This window comes from Anomaloglossus baeobatrachus, chromosome 6, assembly GCF_048569485.1.
Source record: "Anomaloglossus baeobatrachus isolate aAnoBae1 chromosome 6, aAnoBae1.hap1, whole genome shotgun sequence".
Lineage (NCBI taxonomy): Eukaryota > Metazoa > Chordata > Amphibia > Anura > Aromobatidae > Anomaloglossus > Anomaloglossus baeobatrachus.
Window position 1 is genome coordinate 356138873 of NC_134358.1, and position 20808 is coordinate 356159680.

Below are 20808 nucleotides of genomic sequence, written 5' to 3' on the forward strand. Positions count from 1 at the left end.
CTCTCTCTTTCCTCCCTCTCTCTCTCTCTCTTTCCTCCCTCTCTCTCTCTCTCTCTCTCTCTCTCTCTTTCCTCTCTCTCTCTTAACTCTCTTTCCTCTCTCTCTCTTTCCTCCCTCTCATCTCTCTCTCTCTCTCTTTCCTCTCTCTCTCTCTCTCTTTCCTCCCTCTCTCTCTCTTCCTCCCTCTCTCTCTCTCTTTCCTCCCTCTCTCTCTCTCTTTCCTCCCTCTCTCTCTCTCTTTCCTCCCTCTCTCTCTCTCTTTCCTCCCTCTCTCTCTTTCCTCCTCTCTCTCTCTTTCCTCCTCTCTCTCTCTCTTTCCTCCCTCTCTCTCTCTTTCCTCTCTCTCTCTTCCTCCCTCTCTCTCTCTCTCTTTCCTCCCCTCTCTCTCTCTCTCTCTCTTTCCTCCTCTCTCTCTCTCTCTCTCTCTCTTTCCTCCCTCTCTCTCTCTCTCTTTCCTCTCTCTCTCTTTCCTCCTTCTCTCTCCCTCTCTCTCTCTCTTTCCTCCCTCTCTCTCTCTCTCTTTCCTCCTCTCTCTCTCTCTCTCTTTCTCCCTCTCTCTCTCTCTTTCCTCCCTCTCTCTCTCTCTCTTTCCTCCCTCTCTCTCTCTCTTTCCTCCCTCTCTCTCTCTCTTTCCTCCTCTCTCTCTCACTCTCTTTCCTCCCTCTCTCTTACTCTCTTTCCTCCCTCTCTCTTAACTCTCTTTCCTCTCTCTCTCTTTCCTCCCTCTCTCTCTCTCTCTTTCCTCTCTCTCTCTTTCCTCCCTCTCTCTCCTCTCTTTCCTCCCTCTCTCTCTCTCTTTCCTCCCTCTCTCTCTCTCTTTCCTCCCTCTCTCTCTCTCTTTCCTCCCTCTCTCTCTCTTTCCTCCCTCTCTCTCTTTCCTCCCTCTCTCTCTCTCTTTCTCCCTCTCTCTCTCTCTCTCTCTTTCCTCCCTCTCTCTCTCTCTCTCTTTCCTCCCTCTCTCTCTCTCTCTCTCTTTCCATCCCTCTCTCTCTCTCTTTCCCTCTCTCTCTCTTTCCTCCCTCTCTCTCTCTTCTCTCTCTCTCTCCTCTCTCTTTCCTCTCTCTCTCTCTCTCTCTCTTTCCTCCTCTCTCTCTCTCTTTCCTCCTCTCTCTCTCTCTTTCCTCCCTCTCTCTCTCTCTTTCCTCCCTCTCTCTCTCTCTTTCCTCCCTCTCTCTCTCACTCTCTTTCCTCCCTCTCTCTCTCTCTCTTTCCTCCCTCTCTCTTAACTCTCTTTCCTCCCTCTCTCTCTCTCTCTCTTTCCTCCCTCTCTCTTAACTCTTTCCTCCCTCTCTCTTAACTCTCTTTCCTCCTCTCTCTTTCCTCTCTTTCCTCCCTCTCTCCTCTCTCTCCCTCTCTTTCTTTCTTTTTTTTTTTTTTTCTCCTCTCTCTGTCAGTACAGAAATCTCTATCGTGGAGGGGTGAGGGGAGTAATAATGATGGAGTCCCTAATGTTTCTGTGCAGTTCTAATAAAGTATTTTTTCTCTGTGTGGTGTCTTTTTGTTAACCCTTTATTGGAGATTCTTAATGGCCGAGTCAAACATCGCCTCACATTAGGAATCTCGGGCTTTATACCAGCTGGTAAAACAAAGCTGGTATTAACCCCTTATTACCCAGTGTGCCACCTGGCACCAGGGCCACTGGAAGAGTTGGATACAGCACCAGAAGATGGCGCTTAGATGAAAGCGCCATTTTTTGGGGCAGCTGTGGACTGCAATTCGCTGAGGGGGTGGGGGTGGGGCAGAAAGCTGGGCCACCCTGCACTGCGGCTTCCCTATATTTTTTGCTCCCAGCAGGGTACAAATAGGCAGCTGGGGGTTGGGGGCAGACCGTACCTGCCTGCTGTACCTGGCTGGCATGCAAAAAATATGGCGAAGCCCACATTAGTTTTTCTTTTTTTCTCAGTTTTTAGGCAAACTTAAAAAAAAAAAAAAAAAAAAGGGTCTGCTCACACATCAGTGATTTATCACTGCACGTGTCTCCGTGCAGCGTAGCCGCGTGTGCGTGATTGCTGCACGGAGACATGTCCATTTTTTTCTGGCATCACTGATGTTCCACGGACCACGCAGTGGTGTGGTCCGTGAAACACGTGCCAGAAAAAAAGTGCATTTAAAATAATAAACATTTTAACTCACCCGGCGTCCAGCGATGTCCTCTGCAGCCCGTGCAGCTTGTTGCTTCTGAGCCGGCTGATTACTGTCGCGCATATTCATTATGCGCGACACAGCCGACCCGGAAGCAGCTGCTGCGGAGGTCACCGCCGGCCGGATGCTGCATCACGGGAGGATTCAGCACCATGGACAGCGGGAGCGGGCGCAGGTGAGTGAATCTCTAAGTGCAATCACGGGCCACGGAGAACGTAGCCCGGATTGCACTTAGACAACCCACGTGTGCCAAAATTCACGACACACGCAGGGACATGTGCGTGTTTTACACGCCAGTGAAAAACGTCTGTGTTTTTCACTGACGTGTGAAACGGGCCTTAGCAATAGAAAATGCAGCATGATCCCACGCATTTTTTTTTGTTACCTTTTACCCTACGGTTAGGGTTATGTGTTTGGGTTTTTTGTTTTTTGTTTTTTTTTTCTTTAATGATTTTTTTTTTTCTTAAAAAAAAAAAATCGAAATGGGCTTCGCGCATCATGCAAGATTTGCTGCTCACTCATCCCTACTCATGACCACACAGCCAGCAGAACAAGTAATCAGATGACTCCAGTGTTGGCCGATTACTTGTTCTGTGTCCCCCTGTCTCTCTGCATCCATCGCAGCGTGTGCGGGCTGTAAGGTCAGCTGAGTTCAGTCCGGCCCTGGAGTCAGCTGATCTGAACTCAGCTGACCTCACAGCCGCACACGCTGCGATGGATGCAGGGGGACACAGAACAAGTAATCAGCAGTCACTGGAGTCAGCTGATCTGAACTCGGCTGAACTCCTGACCACACAACCCGCACACGATCACACGTGATCGGCAGCAGGCAGTGACTGCTGTTAACCTGTATCCATCGCAGCGTGTGTGGGCTGTGAGATCAGGAGTCAGCTGACTCCAGTGCCGATCGATAAATTCTGTGCCCCGCTGCAGAAGGATCCGGTAAATAACAATTGCGGTTGCATGCGCTGCACATTTTAATCCACAGGATCCGGTCATATGTGGTTTGCGGTTTTTTTGCCTACAGGCAAAAAAAACGCTGATGTGAAAGTAGCCTGTAAAATGCATGCCACACAGATGATACGCACGACACACAGAGACTAGGCAAGAGGGGAAAAAGCAATCTCTTGACCCCATCATTTTTTCCTCCAATTATCTATTTTTTTCACATATTGCGCCGGCTAAGGCTGCTTTCATACATCAGGCACAATCCGGCGAAAAACTGATTAAGCTGGATCCGTTTTTTTTTTGCATTGAATCACTGAATTGTATTAGCGCCGGATTATGCCTGAATCTGATGCCCTTGTGTTGCATCCATTGTGCACGGATCCAGCGAAATTTATGTGTCCAGCTGCCGGAAAGGATGCCGCATGCAACTTTTTTTGGCAGTAGAATAAAACGGACAGCGCCGGATCCGGCGTCATTTACAATGAAAGCCTATGGGCGCATGGATCCGTCGTAAAGCGGCATACAACGCATTACAGCGACTAATTCAGTTTTTTTTCTACTGAGCATGCTCAGTAGCACAACGGATCCATCCAAAAACTGAAGGAACTGATGGAAAAAACTGATGCAACTGATCCGATTTTTCGCCTGATCCATTGCATCAGTTTTTACACCGGATTGTGCCTGATGCCAAAAAAACTGATGTGTGAAAGCAGCCTAATCATAATTTCTGTACACACACACACACACACACACACACACACACACACACACACACACACACTATATGAGGTCAAGCAGAAGATGGACGCTTTCTTCCCCTGGTTGTGCAGAGCTGGGAGTTTCTGCTGTCTCTGTTGTGAGTTCTCTCAGTGCTTACACACAGGGAAGACGGCAGGGAGGAGTCTTTGGGTGGAGAGCTGAGTGGGGGTGTTTAGATACAGACCTAAGAATTATGGGAGTTGTAGTAACTGAACCCAGGAAGTTAGGAGAGAGATTAACCCCATCAGAGCTGGAGCCAGCAATGAGGATGTGCTGCTAGAGCACGATAAAAGGTAATATTGCTGAAATAACATAATAGATGTGTGGCGAGGCACATATTAGCAAGATTTATTAGAAAAAAAAAACTTTTTAGTAACTGGACAGCTTCTTTAAAGCAGGCATTACCAGTGTGAGACATGTAAGTAATTCTGAACAGAACTGAACTTTTTCTTCTTACAAGCATATTAGCAACTGTATCTCTCATAGCTCTGCTGTATTGCACGACCGTCTGTGAGCTGGAGGCTGAAGCTGAGAGGACCCGCAGATGTGCAGCTCTAATCACACACCGCTCTGCAGTGGACGCAGAGAGCTGCCATCACACTGGTAACGCCTTCCTTTGTGTGACACCACACATTTACAGCGAGTGTGCACCATTATTGCTGCATAGACAGCACTTGAGAGCGCTGCTACAGTTGGAATGAGCTCCGATTGCAATGGCATAACACTTTAACCCCATTATGACCGCCTTACGTATTAAGACGGCAGCAAAAAAGGGTACTTTATTCTGATCCGCCGTTTTAAAATGCCGGGCAGAAATAAGTGAATAGCGCCCCCCAGCGTTAGAAAATCTCCGGGGTTTCAGCTACCTGGGGTAGCTGAGACCCTGGAGATCATGATTCAGGCCGTTTTTTCCGGTTCCCGCTCACGTGATCACCGGTATACACCGTATACCGATGATCACGTTATAGTAATTGACAGCGCCGGTAAAAAATTATTTATCTCCTATCTGGCATGATCAAACATGCCAGATGGGAGATAAATATCCTCCCCGGTCCCCCGGTGTCACCAAAGTGACACCTCCCCACCGACCCCCAACCCCCTTCCAAAAATCCAACATGGCCGCACGCACAGCAGCGCCCCGGCCACATTTACCCTTTTCCTCTGATTTCTGTCGCATGTGCCATGACACATGCGACAGAAAACTTCTCCCCAGGCCCTGCCAGGTCACCCCCTATTACCCCCCCCGGTGTCCTTTGGTGACCGCCGTACCTGTCGCAGCTCTGATCCCCCGTGGCCCCCTCCTCCTTTACAGTGCACGCTGGTCACATGCGCAGAGCGGCTGACAGCTCCGCTTCCTGTGTTAAGTGAGAACGGCTGTGGAGCTGCGCTGACTGCACGCACACCGCTGCTGTGACCCGGGGAGAGTGGGTGCAGATTCTTTGCACCCACTCTCCTCAAATGGAGGGTCTGCACTCCTAGAAAATGGGGGACACGTTCCCTGAACGTTCCCCCATATTCTAGAAGGTCCAGAATCATCGTGAGACTTTCAAAATGGTTTAGAGGGGACCCGATTTTTTTTTTTTTTTTTTTTTTTTTTTTTTTTTTTTCTTTTTTCTGAAATTAGTGAAAGAGGGAATGTTTTGGGGAGTGTTTTTTCAAATAATATTTTTTTTTTGTTGTCAATTTTTTTTTATTACTGTCAATTAGTTATGTCTGGTATCAGATAGACGCCGTGACATCACTAATTGCTGGACTTGATGCCAGGTGACATTACACAAATGGTATCAACCCCATTTATTACCCCGTTTGCCACCGCACTAGGGCAACGGGATGAGTTGGGGAGAAGCGCCAGGATTGCCGCATCTAATAGATGTGCCACTCCTGGGGCAGCTGCGGCCTGCTATTTTTAGGCTGGGAAGAGTCCAATAACCATGGCTCTTCCCACCCTGAGAATACCAGACCCCAGCTGTCAGCTTCACCTTGGCTGGTGATCTAATTTGGGGGAACCCCACATTTGTTTGGTTTTTTTTTTTAATTATTTATAAAAAAATTAAAAAAAAAACAGCTTGGGGAGCCCTCCAAATAGATCACCAGCCAAGAGAAAGCTGTCAGCTGTGGTTTGCAGGCTTTAGCTGTCTGCTTTACCCTAGCTGGCTATCAAAAATAGGGCGGACCCCACATTATTTATTTTAATTATTTTTTTTTTTTGGGGCTAAATACAAGGCTAGGCACCCTTTAGTGCCACATGAAAGGCACTAAAGGGCGCCAGCTTAAAATATGCAGGGGGGTTGGGACCTTATATATGTTTGACATCTATCCATTCAAACATTGTAGCATTTTAGGCTATGTGCCCACAATCAGGGTTTGCAGCGTTTTAGGCGCAGAGTGTTTTCCCTGCGTCCATAACGCTGCGTTGTGTAGGAGAAGCACAGTGGAAGGATTTTTGAAATCCCATGCCCACTGTGCTTCTTTTCTCCGCAGCATAAACCGACCTGTGGTGCAGCTTCCCGAGCCTCAGCATGTCAATTTATGCTGCGGAGACGAGTGTTCTCTGCAGGTAGAATAGAGCTAAAGTCCACAGCAGCCTGAACCCAAATCGTGGGCATGGGCAGCTGCGTTCTCCCGTGGACAACACACATCTCTGCAGGAAGGCTGACACTGTGTACTAGATGCCGTGTCGCTGGATCATGGCCACATAGCCTAACAGTGAGAAATTTGTTGCTACAGCAACATTTTTGTAAAGTACCTGTGGAATCAAAATGCTTACTATACTTCTGAATAAAATCCTTGAGGGGTCCAGTTTCCAAAATGGGGTCACTTGTGGGGGGTTTCTGATGTATAGGTACCAAGGGACCCTGCTAATATGACATGGTGCGCGCAATTTATTTCAACTTTTCCAGACTTCAAATGGTGCTCCTTCCATTCCAAGCCCTCCCATTTAGCCAAACAGAGGTTTTTGGCCACATGTGGGGTATTCCTGCGCTCACAAGAAATTGTATAACAACCTGTGGGGTCCACATTTTGTTGTTGCCTCTTGAAAAAGTGAGAAATTTGATGCTAAATCAACATTTTTGTGGGAAAAAATGAAAATTTTTAATATTGCAACCTAAGCTTATCAAATTCTTTGAAGTACTCGTGGATTCAAAATGCTCACTATACACCTAGATAAAAGCCTTGAGGCGTCTTGTTTCCAGAATGGGGTCAGTGTGGGGGACCTCCATTGTTTAGGCGCCTTAGGGGCTTTCCAAATGCGACATAGCGTCCGCTAATTATTCCAGCCAATTGTTCAGTCAAATGGCACTTTTTCCCTTCCGAGCCCTGCTGCGCACCCAATCAGTTGATTTCCACCACACATAAGGTATCAGCAAACTCAGGAGAAATTGCACAATAAATTTTATGCAGATTTTTTTCCTTTTACTCTTGTTAATATAAAAGCTATCTGGTTGAAGTAACAATTTTGTGGTAAAAATGTATTTTTTTTTTCACAGCTCAACATTATAAACTTCTGTGAAGCACCTGGGGTTTCAGGGTACTCGCCAAACAAATAGATAAATTCCTTGAGGGGTCTATTTTCCAGAATGGGGTCACTTGTGGGGGACCTCCAATGTTTAGGCACCTCTCCTAATGCAAGGGCGTCCGCTATTGATTCCAGCCAATTTTGCACTCAAATAGCACTCCTTCTCTTCCGAGCCCTTGCTCAAACAGTTGATTTCCACCACATACAAGATATCAAAAAACTCAGGACAAATTGCACAATAAATTTCATGGTGATTTTTTCCTGTTACCCTTGTGAAAAAAAATCTACCTGGTGGAAGTAACAATTTTTGTGGTAATTTGTTTTTTTTATTTTCATGGCTCAGTGTTATTAACTTCTGTGAAGCACCTGGGGGTTCAGGTTATTCAGCAAACATAAAACACCAAAAAACTTGCAACATTACAAGCATGTGAATTGCAGCCTCAAGACTAGAAAAAACCAAGGAGAAAATTGTAGAAAAAATACCCTGACTATAAATAAATAAACTGCAAGTGCTTAATAAACAGGGTACTTAGTATATACATTTTTGCAAAAAGGTAAGAAGCTGTCTCACCTCGTCACGGTGTACCCATCTGAGACAGTCCCTAACCTACTAAAGTTAAAAACATATTCTGCACCTGAAATGTGTCATGTCAAAACTTCAATATGGATGGTAAAGTGGTTAGCTGGGTCCCAGATTAAATACACAGCAAAAAGTGAGAAGCAGGTAATTGTTCAGCCTCAGTATCAGGAGGGCTGCACCCCCAACTTGCATTAAAGCAAGATAACCATCCATATTGAAGTTTTGACATGACACAAGTCAGGTACAGAATATGTTTTTAACTTTAGTAGGTTAGGGACTGTCTCAGATGGGTACACCGTGACGAGGTGAGACAGCTTCTTACCTTTTTGCAAAAATGTATATACTAAGTACCCTGTTTATTAAGCACTTGCAATTTATTTATTTATTTATAGTCAGGGTATTTTTTTCTACAATTTTCTCCTTGGTTTTTTCTATTCACCAAACATCTAGATAAATTCCTTGAGGGGCCTAATTTCCAATATGGGGTAACTTGTGTTGTTTTTTTTCTGCTGTTTACGTACCTTAGGGGTCCTCCAAATGCGACATGGTGCCCACAGCCAAATTTCCTTTCCAAAATTCAAATATTGCTACTTCCGTTCCAAGCCCTTCCATTTCTCCAAACAAAGGTTTCAGACCACATGTGAGGTATCACCGCGCTCATAAAAAAGTGGGTAACAAACATTGGGGTCAAATTTTTTGAATTACCTCTTGAAAAAGTGAAAAAACTTATGCTAAAGCAACATTTTTGAGACATAAATGAAAATTTTCAATATGACAACGTAAAGTTATCAAAATCTGTGGAGTACCTGTGGGTCCAAAATGCTCACTATGCCCCTAGATAGAAGCCTGGAGAGGTCTAGTTTCCAAAATGGCATCACTTGTGAGGGGTTTCTGCTGTTTAGGTACCTTAGCGGACCTGTAAATCCAACATGGTGCCCGCAATCTATTTCAGCCAAATTTGCTTTCCAAAATTCAAATATTGCTGCTACTGTTCCGAGCCCTCCCATTTGTCCAAACAAAGGTTTCTGACCACATGTGGGGTATTGGTGCGTTCATAACAAAGTGGGTTATAAGTTTTGTGGTCCATTATGTTTTGTTTTTTCTTCTAAAAGTGAATACATTTGGGGTAGAGCAACATTTTAGGTAAAATTTTATTTATTGCTTTTTTTCATTCCACTTTGCTTTAGATCCTGTGAAGTACCTGAAGGGTTAATAAACTTCTTGAATTTGGTTTTGAGTAGTGTGAGGGGTGCAGTTTTCATAATGGTGTTGCTTTTGGGTATTTTCTGTCACCTAGGCCTCTCAAAGTCACTTCAAATGTGATGTGGTCCATAAAAAAAAAATGGTTTTGTGAATTTTGGTGATAAAAATGGGAAATTGCTGATGAACTTTGAACCCCTCTAACTTCCTAACCCCAAAATATTTTGTTTCAGAAATTGCGCTAATGTAAAGTAGACAAATGGGAAATGTTATTTATTAACTATTTTGTGTGACAGAACTCTCTGGGTTAAGGGCATAAAAATTAAAAGTTTAAAAATTGCAAAATTTTCATCAAATTTCAGATATTTTTTTTTCACAAATAAAAGCAAAAAATATTGTTCTAAATTTATAACTATCATAAAGTACAATATGTCACGAAAAAACAATGTCAGAATCACCGGGATCCGTTGAAGCGTTCCAGAGTTATAACCTCATAAAGGGACACTGGTCAGAATTGCAAAAAATGGCCTGGGCATTAGGTACAAAACTGGCTTCGTCCTTAAGGGGTTAAATGCCACTGTCAAGAATGACAACATCGGCCCTTTTTCCCAGCCATCCTTTAGTGACAATAAGTTATAGGATTTAAAAGGACTCTTTCACGTTTTGTTTTTTTTAGTTAATAATATAGACATACAGGGGGCATAAAAGTGGGTCATCTGTATGTCTTCTGGATGATGGTTCATTTGTCAAAAATCCACTTTTACATCTTGTATCTCCTGGGCTATGAGGTGTGCGCTGCCCCGAAGAATAGCCTGCCTCCAGTCTTAATTATACAGGGTTCCTTTTTCCCTTCTCTTCCTTGGTGTCCTGTGACGTCAGGCGTGCGGCCGGAAATCTTGCGCATGCGCATATTATGGCTGTCATCCCTCCCTGGATTGTTCCGCCCTTCTGTGGGCACAGACTTTAATTTTGTTGTGCGCAGGTGCCGGGGAGTCACTGCTATTTTACAGTCCAGGGGAGAGACAGCATGTATTTGTTAATATGCTTGAAAATAACAGCTGTATATAAATTCGGTGTCTCCGTAGCCATACTGACCCATAGAACAAACGTACCTGGTCATTTCTCCCACACAGTGAATACCATCAAAGAATGGCGGCGTTCCAGGTTTTCCTTCAATCCCACAACACTTTCCCCATTTTTTTTTTCTTTCAGTAAATTGTATATTGAATGAAAGGTGTCCTTCCACACTACACATTGTTCCAGAAAAAAACAAGCCCTCATAAGGCTGTCCGATATAAAAGCTATGGCTCTTGGAAGGTGGGCAAGAAGAAACAAAGAGTCTCCCAGTCCTTAATGGGTTAATGTGCATTTTGTCATTTCAGATTATGTGGGTAAACCTTCAGAAAAGCCCTTGAAATTGGTTCTTAAAGTTGGAGGAAGTGAAGTGACTGAATTGTCTGGTTCTGGCCATGATTCCAGTTACTATGATGATCGTTCAGATCACGAGCAGCGTGAGCGTCATAAGGAAAAAAAGAAAAAAAAGAAAAAGAAGTCTGAGAAAGAGAAGGATAAACATGTAGATGATGAAGAAAGAAGGCGTAGAAAGGTATGCTGCTAGCTGCGTGCGAAAATGACGGTCTTTGTTAATCGCTGTCATGTTTTCAATGCACCGTTTGTTCAGATGCTCCGATTATCTCAGTGGAATTTTAAATGGGTTTTTCATTAGTTTTTTTTTCTTTTCAAAATATGTCAGAGTTCTTGGATGTTTATAAAAATCTTCCCTCTCCAGTCTCCAGCATCAGCCTGTGACCTCCTGAGGTGACAATGCCTGTCGATTCAGTGTGGGCACTGATTGGCAGCAGTGCTAACTGATTAATTAATGGGCCGTCATCACTTAAAGGGGTTGTCCACTACTTGTAGAACCCCTTCTCATCCCACATGTGAGCCCCCATCAAAATAACAAGCCTATACTTCCCTCCGGTGCTGGCGTGGATATGGCAGTTGGTGTTTGTCGCAGGATTCACGTGTCCCAACAATGTCACTTTAGCCCCGGGAATGCAAGTGCTGACATCGCCGGAACCGCACCAGCACCAGAGGTGAGTATAGGCTGTGTTACTTCTCTGGGAGCACACTGGGGAATGAGAAGGGGTTAGCCAAGTAGTGGACAACCCTTTAAGGTGGAATGGCATTCTGCTCAACAGCCCTTTCCTTCCTCCTGTAAAAAAAAATTATATATACGTATTTAATAAAAGCTAGTCTATAATTACATGTGCCCCATGGAAAAATACAGTATAAGTCAGCCCAAAGAAGATGACTCTTTTACATGGTAATTAAATGGGAAAAATTGAAGCATTAATCCCTGTCCATGAAAGGACACAACATAGTACTGCCAGAGCCGGCCTTAGGCCTAAGCCACACGGCGAGAAAATCGGTGCGAGTGGAGTGCGACAAAACATTGCATTCCACTCGGACCAATTCTAGCCTGTGTGACAGCACACATGAGCGATTATTTTCTCAGCCCTAATCGGACCGAGAAAACAATCGCAGCATGCTGCGGGTGCAATGCGAGACTCTTTCTCTCACACCCATTCAAGTGAATGGGGAGAGAGAAAAATCGCACTGCACTCACGGTACACAGATGTACTGCACGTGCAGAGCGAGAATCGTAATAGCCAGCAACGGAGGAGAGAGGGAGAGAAATCCCTCCCCTCCTCAGTGCCAGCCCGCCCCCCCGCAGCTGAGGCCCGCTCGCATAGTCGGACCTCAGACGCAGGGATACTAGCATGACACTCTGCTCCTGCTGTACTGCCAGCGCGAGACGAGTGTCATGCGATCATCGCACTAGTGCCCCGTGTGGCCCTGGCCTTAGCTTGAATGGTGCCTTGTGAAATACTGCTCTTTGGTGCCCCCCTACTGATTTCTCTTTTAACCAGTGTCACAGGAGGAAACAAACAAGGACAGGAGAAAATTGAGCACTTCAAATGCATTGTACAATAAACTCCTCCAAATTTGTGTTGGGGAATCTGCTCCTCAAATCTACATTAATTTCCTCACGTCAGAGCTCATCCTTATTGGGGTCTTCTGATCTCGTATATTTATGCTGTATCCTTGGATATTACATCATGGATGATACATGTGGATCTCACCAATGGGGCGCACATGTATCTGGAGAATGAGGCGTTGCCGCTCTTCGTGGAGAGATGGTATAAATCTCTGTACACTTCGATGGGAGATCTGTATCTCTGGACTGAGAGCAGCGCACGTTGTGGCCACATTGGTGGGATCAGCATCTACTATACAAATCCTGTGCATAAATGTACAGGATGAGAACACCAGACACTGCGGCGGCCGATGCTGCGTGTGCTCAGGACCAAAAAAGACCAAAATACAGATGTTAAGGGGATTGTACGAAATTAGAAAAAAATCTCTGCTTTCTACATAATAAAGAGTCCTCCGGTTATATGTGTCGCTGCCTCTCAGCTCCACTGACCTGAACAGACTGAGGTACAGTACCACATACACACCATGAAGACGGGGGCACTGTGTATGGAAGAACTACAGCATATATACCATAATCCCTTTATTAGCCAGTCTGGACTCACACTAGTTGGCAATGCTGCAAATAATTTTGTTGGAAAATTTGTAAGACAAATCCACACCAAATCATGTGATATTCTGCAGAACCTCATCATTCACACCTCAGCTGCTGCAGAAGCTCATCATACACAACCTAGCTGCTGCAGAACCTCATCATACACAAACCAGTTGTTGCAGAAGCTCATCATACACACCCCAGCTGCTGCAGAAGCTCATCATACACACCCCAGCTGTTGCAGAACCTCATCATACACAACCCAGCTGTTGCAGAACCTCATCATACACAACCCAGCTATTGCAGAACCTCATCATACACAACCTAGCTGCTGCAAAACCTCATCATACATAAACCAGTTGTTGCAGAAGCTCATCATACACAACCTAGCTGCTGCAGAAGCTCATCATACACACCCCAGCTGTTGCAGAACCTCATCATACACAACCTAGCTGCTGCAAAACCTCATCATACACAACCTAGCTGCTGCAAAACCTCATCATACACAAACCAGTTGTTGCAGAAGCTCATCATACACACCCCAGCTGCTGCAGAAGCTCATCATACACAACCCAGCTGTTGCAGAACCTCATCATACACAACGTAGCTGCTGCAAAACCTCATCATACACAAACCAGTTGTTGCAGAAGCTCATCGTACACACCCCAGCTGCTGCAGAAGCTCATCATACACACCCCAGCTGTTGCAGAACCTCATCATACACACCCCAGCTGTTGCAGAACCTCATCATACACAACCTAGCTGCTGCAGAACCTCATCATACACAAACCAGTTGTTGCAGAAGCTCATCATACACACCCCAGCTGCTGCAGAAGCTCATCATACACACCCCAGCTGTTGCAGAACCACATCACACACAACCCAGCTGTTGCAAAACCTCATCATACACAAACCAGTTGTTGAAAAAGCTCATCACACACACCCCAGCTGTTGCAGAACCTCATCGTACACAACCCAGCTGTTGCAGAACCTCATCGTACACAACCCAGCTGTTGCAGAACCTCATCATACACAACCCAGCTATTGCAGAACCTCATCATACACAACCTAGCTGCTGCAAAACATCATCATACATAAACCAGTTGTTGCAGAAGCTCATCATACACAACCTAGCTACTGCAGAAGCTCATCATACACACCCCAGCTGTTGCAGAATTTCATCATACACAACCTAGCTGCTGCAAAACCTCATCATACACAACCTAGCTGCTGCAAAACCTCATCATACACACCCCAGCTGCTGCAGAAGCTCATCATACACACCCCAGCTGTTGCAGAAGCTCATCATACACACCCCAGCTGTTGCAGAAGCTCATCATACACACCCCAGCTGTTGCAGAAGCTCATCATACACACCCCAGCTGCTGCAGAAGCTCATCATACACACCTCAGCTGTTGCAGAACCTCATCATACACAACCCAGCTGTTGCAGAACCTCCTCATACACAACCCAGCTGTTGCAGAACCTAATCATACACAACCTAGCTGCTGCAGAACCTCATCATACACAACGTAGCTGCTGCAAAACCTCATCGTACACACCCCAGCTGCTGCAGAAGCTCATCGTACACACCCCAGCTGTTGCAGAAGCTCATCATACACACCCCAGCTGTTGCAGAAGCTCATCGTACACAAACCAGCTGTTGCAGAAGCTCATCGTACACAAACCAGCTGCTGCAGAAGCTCATCGTACACAAACCAGCTGCTGCAGAAGCTCATTCTACACACCCCAGCTGCTGCAGAAGCTCATCGTACACACCCCGGCTGCTGCAGAAGCTCATCGTACACAAACCAGCTGCTGCAGAAGCTCATCATACACAAACCAGCTGCTGCAGAAGCTCATCATACACAAACCAGCTGCTGCAGAAGCTCATCGTACACACCCCAGCTGCTGCAAAACGTCATCATACAACCCAGCTGCTGCAGAAGTTCATAATAAACATCTCAGCTGCTGCAGAACCTCATAATACACCTCAGATGTTGACAATGCATTATACTGATGTAATGTTTTTTATTCATATGAAAGCCATTCTATGTAATATGCAGACAGCAGTGATGCCATGTAAAGTATGAGGCCTCAATGTTACTTTGCTACAGGATAAGTTCTCTGACAGCTGATTCCTCCTGCACGACCCTTGGGTGGCAGGTATCCGACATCGGCTCAATTATTGCAGTCGTGTATGTTTAACTCTAATGCTGCCGCGTTTCAGATAAAATACACATTTCAAATCTGTTCAGGGATAATGCAACCAGGATGAGGAGCCCAGGAGGCCGGTGCCCGACGGCTTCTTCCTGCTCTGCTGCCCTGGACTGACCGATGTCTCCCCAGTATTTGACATTCTGCCAATTGACCAGCCGAACCCCCAAAGAGTGTAATATGCGCTCTGTTAGGACTTGACTTGCGGATTTGAGTGGTCATCATCTGATCGTTCGCAAGTGATTTGCAGACTTGGGGGTCATCTGCTGAATGACGTCTCCTCCTGCTTCTCTCATTGTTATAATTTTCAGTTGAGAGAAACAGGAGCACACGTCATTCTGCAGATGACCACTCGTTACAAATCACTGGTGTGCGATCAGATGATGACCACTCGAATCTGCAAGTGAAGTTCTAACAGCGCATATTACACACCTTTAGGATAGGGCAGGTCAATATTCAGAATTACCATATTTTTCGGACTATAAGACGCACCGGACCATAAGACGCACCCTGGTTTTAGAGGAGGAAAATAGGAAAATAAAATTTTAAGCAAAATATGTGGTCATGACACACTTATGGGGCGAGGATCTGCTGCTGACACTGTTAGGGGGTAATGTCCTGCTTATATACTCCCCAGCCTGCTTATATACTCCCCAGCCTGCTTATATACTCCCCAGCCTGCTCATATACTCCCCAGCCTGCTCATATACTCCCCAGCCTGCTCATATACTCCCCAGCCTGCTCATATACTCCCCAGCCTGCTCATATACTCCCCAGCCTGCTCATATACGCTCCATGCTGCTCATAATATACCCCTATCCTGCTATATACCCTCATCCTGCTCATATACTCCCCATGCTGCTCATAATATACCCTAATCCTGCTATATACCCTCATGCTGCTCATATACTCCCCATGCTGCTCATATACTCCCCATGCTGCTTATAATAAACTCCTATCCTGCTTTTATACCCCCATCATCCTGGGCCGCATCCTGTGGCACATAAAAAAAAAATAAACGTTCATACTCACCTTACCTCACCTCACTCCCTGCAGCACCGCTCCTCTTACCGTCTATGTCAGCGGCAGCGCCGCTGAGTGGAGCCGTCCCCGTTCCCCTGCAGCATCGCGATGTCCTCCGGTGGTCTGTGCCGGCAGTTGCTTGTGGACACGTGCACACAGCGATGACGTCATCGCTGTGCGCGCCACTAGATTCCACGCAAGTCATCTGACCGGCACAGACAGGAGATCGCGATGCTGCAGGGGAACTGTTATGATCCGGAACCATGTAAGACCACCACAAATCATTGGCAAAAAGGTGACAAAAGAGCATTGGCAACTAATATGGCCGCCATCCCCTTACTAACCAACACAACTAGAAGTAGCCGAGGGGTGAACAAACATCCTGTGCACCGCGAACCCAGCCGGAGAACTAACTATCCTAAAGGTAGGAAAGATGAATAACTCTCTGCCTCAGAAAATAGACAAGAATAGCAAGCCCCCCACATTCAAAGACTGCGGTGATATAGGAAAAACACAATACACAGGTAATGACAGGATTAGCAAAAGGTGAGGCCCCCGCTGACTAAAATAGGAAAGGACAGGAAAGGGACTGATGGTAGCCAGAGAAAAACCCTGCAAAATACCAACTTCCTGATAGTACAAAAAAGGCCCTCAGATCGCTCGATCTGAACTCCGTCCTACACCAGGTGCCCTTGTCATACCAATGAACAGAAAACAAGAATTATAACAAATTCAACAAGCCATAAACACATGGACCCAAAGAAGCTATACTCCACACAGAACTGCAGGGAGTTCCTCAACAATCCACTGAGGGGGAAAATCCCTGGAAGGAAATAAACTGAAACCAACCACAACAAATGATAAACCCAGATAAGCAAAGAACCAGACAATAAATAAAGAGCAAAAACTTATCTGTAGTGGATGTGGTGTAGAGCAGGATTAAGCAGGCTAGAGATACAAAGAACAACTGACATCCGGCAACAGCCTGCAATCAGACCAGGACTTAAATAAGCAGAGAGTTAGGAAAGGAAACACCCACTGCACAACACACCTGGTCTCTGTCCAAACCCTTCCTGGCCACCAGAGGGAGCCTCCCAGCAGCCAAGATATAACTAACATTCACAACAGTACCCCCCCCTTGAGGAGGGGTCACCGAACCCTCACCCACGCCACCGGGTCGCTCGGGATGAGCATGATGGAAGGCGTGAACCAACCTGTCCGCATGAATGTCAGAAGCCACAACCCAAGAGTTATCCTCCTGCCCATAACCCTTCCATTTCACAAGGTACTGAAGCTGACGCCTACTGCGACGGGAATCCAGAATTTTTTCAACCTCATACTCCAGATCCCCTTGTACCAAAACAGGGTCAGGAGGCGCTGCTGCAGGAACTGCCGGCTCCACATGTTTCTTCAACAAGGACTTATGGAAGACATTGTGAATCTTAAATGACGCAGGCAGAGTCAAACGGAAAGATACAGGGTTAATAATCTCCGAAATCTTATAAGGTCCAATAAATCTGGGCTTAAATTTAGGAGACGGAACTCTCATAGGAATATTTTTAGAGGACAACCACGCCATGTCCCCTACTTTAAACTGGAGACCAACAGTCCGACGCCGGTTGGCAAACTTTTGGGCAGTTTCTTGGGACTGAAACAATTTATCCACTACCTGCCCCCAAATCTGCTGCATTCTGTTGACCACCGAATCCACCCCCGGACAGTCAGACGCCTCAAGCTGCCCTGAGAGGAACCTAGGGTGATACCCAAAATTGCAGAAAAAGGGGGACACCAACGTGGTAGAGCTAGCTCTATTGTTAAGGGCAAATTCAACCAAAGGCAAAAACGAAACCCAGTCATCCTGATCCGCAGAAACAAAACACCGTAAATAGGTCTCCAGGGTCTGGTTAGCCCTTTCAGTCTGACCGTTGGTCTGAGGATGAAACGCCGAGGAGAAAGACAGCTGAACACCCAATTTGGAGCAACAAATCATCCACAACCTGGATACAAACTGCACCCCTCTGTCAGAAACAATGTTTTCGGGAATACCATGCAAACGGACAACATGTTGCAAAAACAAAGGCACCAACTCTGATGAAGACGGCAACTTAGATAGGGGAACCAAGTGGACCATCTTGGAGAATCTGTCACAGATCACCCAAATCACAGTCATTTTCTGAGAGACGGGAAGCTCTGAAATAAAATCCATAGAGATGTGCGTCCAAGGTTTCTTAGGTACAGGCAAAGGCAATAATAGCCCACTAGAACGTGAACAACAGGGCTTGGACCTAGAACAAACTCCACACGACTGCACAAAACGACGGACATCTCGGGACAGGGAAGGCCACCAAAAAGAGCGTCTCACAAGATCCCGAGTACCAAAAATGCCAGGATGACACGCCAAAACAGAGCAATGAACCTCAGAGACAACTCTGTCTCTCCATTGGTCTGGGACAAACAGTTCCCCTGTAGATGTCTCTCAGGTTTATCCCCCTGAAATTTCGCCAGTGCCAACCGCAGATCAGGCGAAGTAGCTGAAAAAACTACACCATCATTCAGGATAGTAGACGGTTCGACAACCTCCAAAGAGTCAGCGCAGAAACTCCTGGAAAGGGCATCGGCCTTAACATTCTTGGTGCCCGGCAAAAAGGAGACCACAAAATTAAACCAGGTAAAAACCAAAGCCCACCTGGCCTGCCGAGGATTCAACCTCTTGGCCGATTTCAGATAGTTGAGATTCTTGTGGTCCGTAAGCACCACAACTTGATGCCTAGCCCCCTCCAACCAATGCCTCCACTCTTCAAATGCCCACTTCATAGCCAATAATTCCCGGTTCCCCACATCATAATTCCGTTCAGAAGGAGCAAATTTCCGAGAGCAAAAGGCACAGGGCTTAAGTTTACCCGAAGTAGCGTCTCGTTGAGACAGAACAGCACCTGCTCCGATCTCTGAGGCATCGATCTCAACTTGAAATGGGCGAGACACATCAGGTTGCTGCAGAACTGGGGCAGAAGTGAATCGCCTTTTAAGCTCCTGGAAGGCCACAATAGCCTCAGGGGTCCAATGCTCAGCATCAGCTCCCTTCTTTGTCAAATCGGTCAGAGGTTTAACAATGGCAGAAAAATTGGCTATAAATTTACGGTAAAAATTAGCAAACCCCAAAAACCGCTGCAGAGATTTTAGAGAAGTCGGTTGCACCCAGTCGTAAATAGCCTGAACCTTAACCGGGTCCATTTCGATAGCGGAGGGAGACAGGATGAAGCCCAAAAAGGAAATCCTTTGCACCCCAAAGAGGCACTTTGACCCCTTAACGTACAGTGCATTATCCTTAAGTATCTGAAAAACATCCCGTACTTGCCCCACATGAGAGTCCCAATCATCAGAAAAAATCAAGATGTCATCCAAATACACAATCAAAAATTTACCAATAAGGTCCCGAAAAATATCATTGATGAAGGCCTGGAAGACGGAGGGTGCATTAGTGAGCCCAAAAGGCATCACTAGGTACTCAAAATGCCCCTGAGGAGTATTAAAAGCCGTCTTCCATTCATCACCCTCCTTAATACGGATGAGATTATACGCACCCTTGAGATCCAGTTTCGTAAACCATTTGGCACTCTGCACTCTAGAGAACAGATCAGACATCAGAGGCAAAGGGTACTGATATTTGACCGTAATTTTATTAAGAAGACTGTAATCAATACAAGGCCTCAACGAACCATCTTTCTTAGCAACAAAGAAGAAGCCAGCACCCAAAGGAGAAGATGAGGGCCGAATGTGCCCCTTCTCCAATGATTCTCTGATGTATGACCGCATGGCATCATGTTCGGGCACAGACAAGTTGAAAATCCGCCCCTTGGGAAATTTACAACCGGGCACCAACTCAATGGCACAGTCACAGCCCCGGTGTGGGGGCAGAGAATCAGATTCCTGGTCATTAAATACATCACGGAAATCAGACAAGAAGGCCGGAACATCAACTGCCTGAGCAGACGTGGACGACACCGAAAGGTCCTGATGCCCACCTTGACAACCCCAACTAGCTACCGACAAGGATCTCCAGTCAAGAACCGGATTATGGGTCTGCAACCACAGAAATCCCAGTACCAAGGTATCCTGTAGATTATGCAATACTAGAAATGTACAAGTTTCCTGATGCGCTGGTGCAACTCTCATAGGCACCTGGGTCCAAAATTGGGGTTTATGTTCTGCCAAAGGGGTAGCATCAATGTCTCTTAAAGGAATAGGAGTTTGCAAAGGAACCATGGGGAAACCACAATCCCTAGCAAACCCAAAATCCCTCAAATTGAGCACTGCCCCTGAGTCCACAAAGGCAAATGCAGAAAAGGAAGACAATGAGCAAATCAATGTGACAGACAAAAGAAACTTTGGCTACTTCCATTACTGTGGGTTCTTTGCAACCAATCTCCTTTCACGTTTAGGGCAGACAGAGATGTTATGAGAAGCGTCTCCACAATAGAAGCACAGTCTATTCTTCCGTCTGAACCCCTGCCGACTAGCATTAGAAAGGACCCTATCACACTCCATAGAAGTTTCTCTATAGTACCCATTCACCTTTTTTTAGTGACATCCTGTGGCTGGGGAAATACATAGATGATATGATACTTATATGGAGAAGCACGGAGTCCAGAGCTGAGGAATTGTTTCTATATCTGGATAAAAATGAGTTTAATTTGAAATTCACACACAATCTACATAAAACCAAAATTAATTTTTTGGATATTGAGTTCTGCATTGAAGATAATAGTGTGCATTTCCCCATTCAGAAAACCTTTGGCCACCAATAATACACTCAATGCATCATCCTGTCA

The 20808-nt window shown here is 45.8% G+C and overlaps 1 protein-coding gene across 7 annotated transcripts in view; it reads left to right on the forward strand.

Annotated features, from left to right (window-relative positions):
• The window catches only part of BRD9 (bromodomain containing 9), a 326359-nt gene that overhangs the window by 84321 nt on the left and 221230 nt on the right, over positions 1 to 20808 (forward strand). For all 7 annotated transcript variants that reach the window (XM_075315009.1, XM_075315008.1, XM_075315007.1 and 4 more), the window contains exon 2: positions 10529 to 10752. In XM_075315009.1, coding sequence (XP_075171124.1) covers positions 10529 to 10752 — 224 coding nt within the window. The remainder of the gene's footprint in view (positions 1 to 10528; positions 10753 to 20808) is intronic.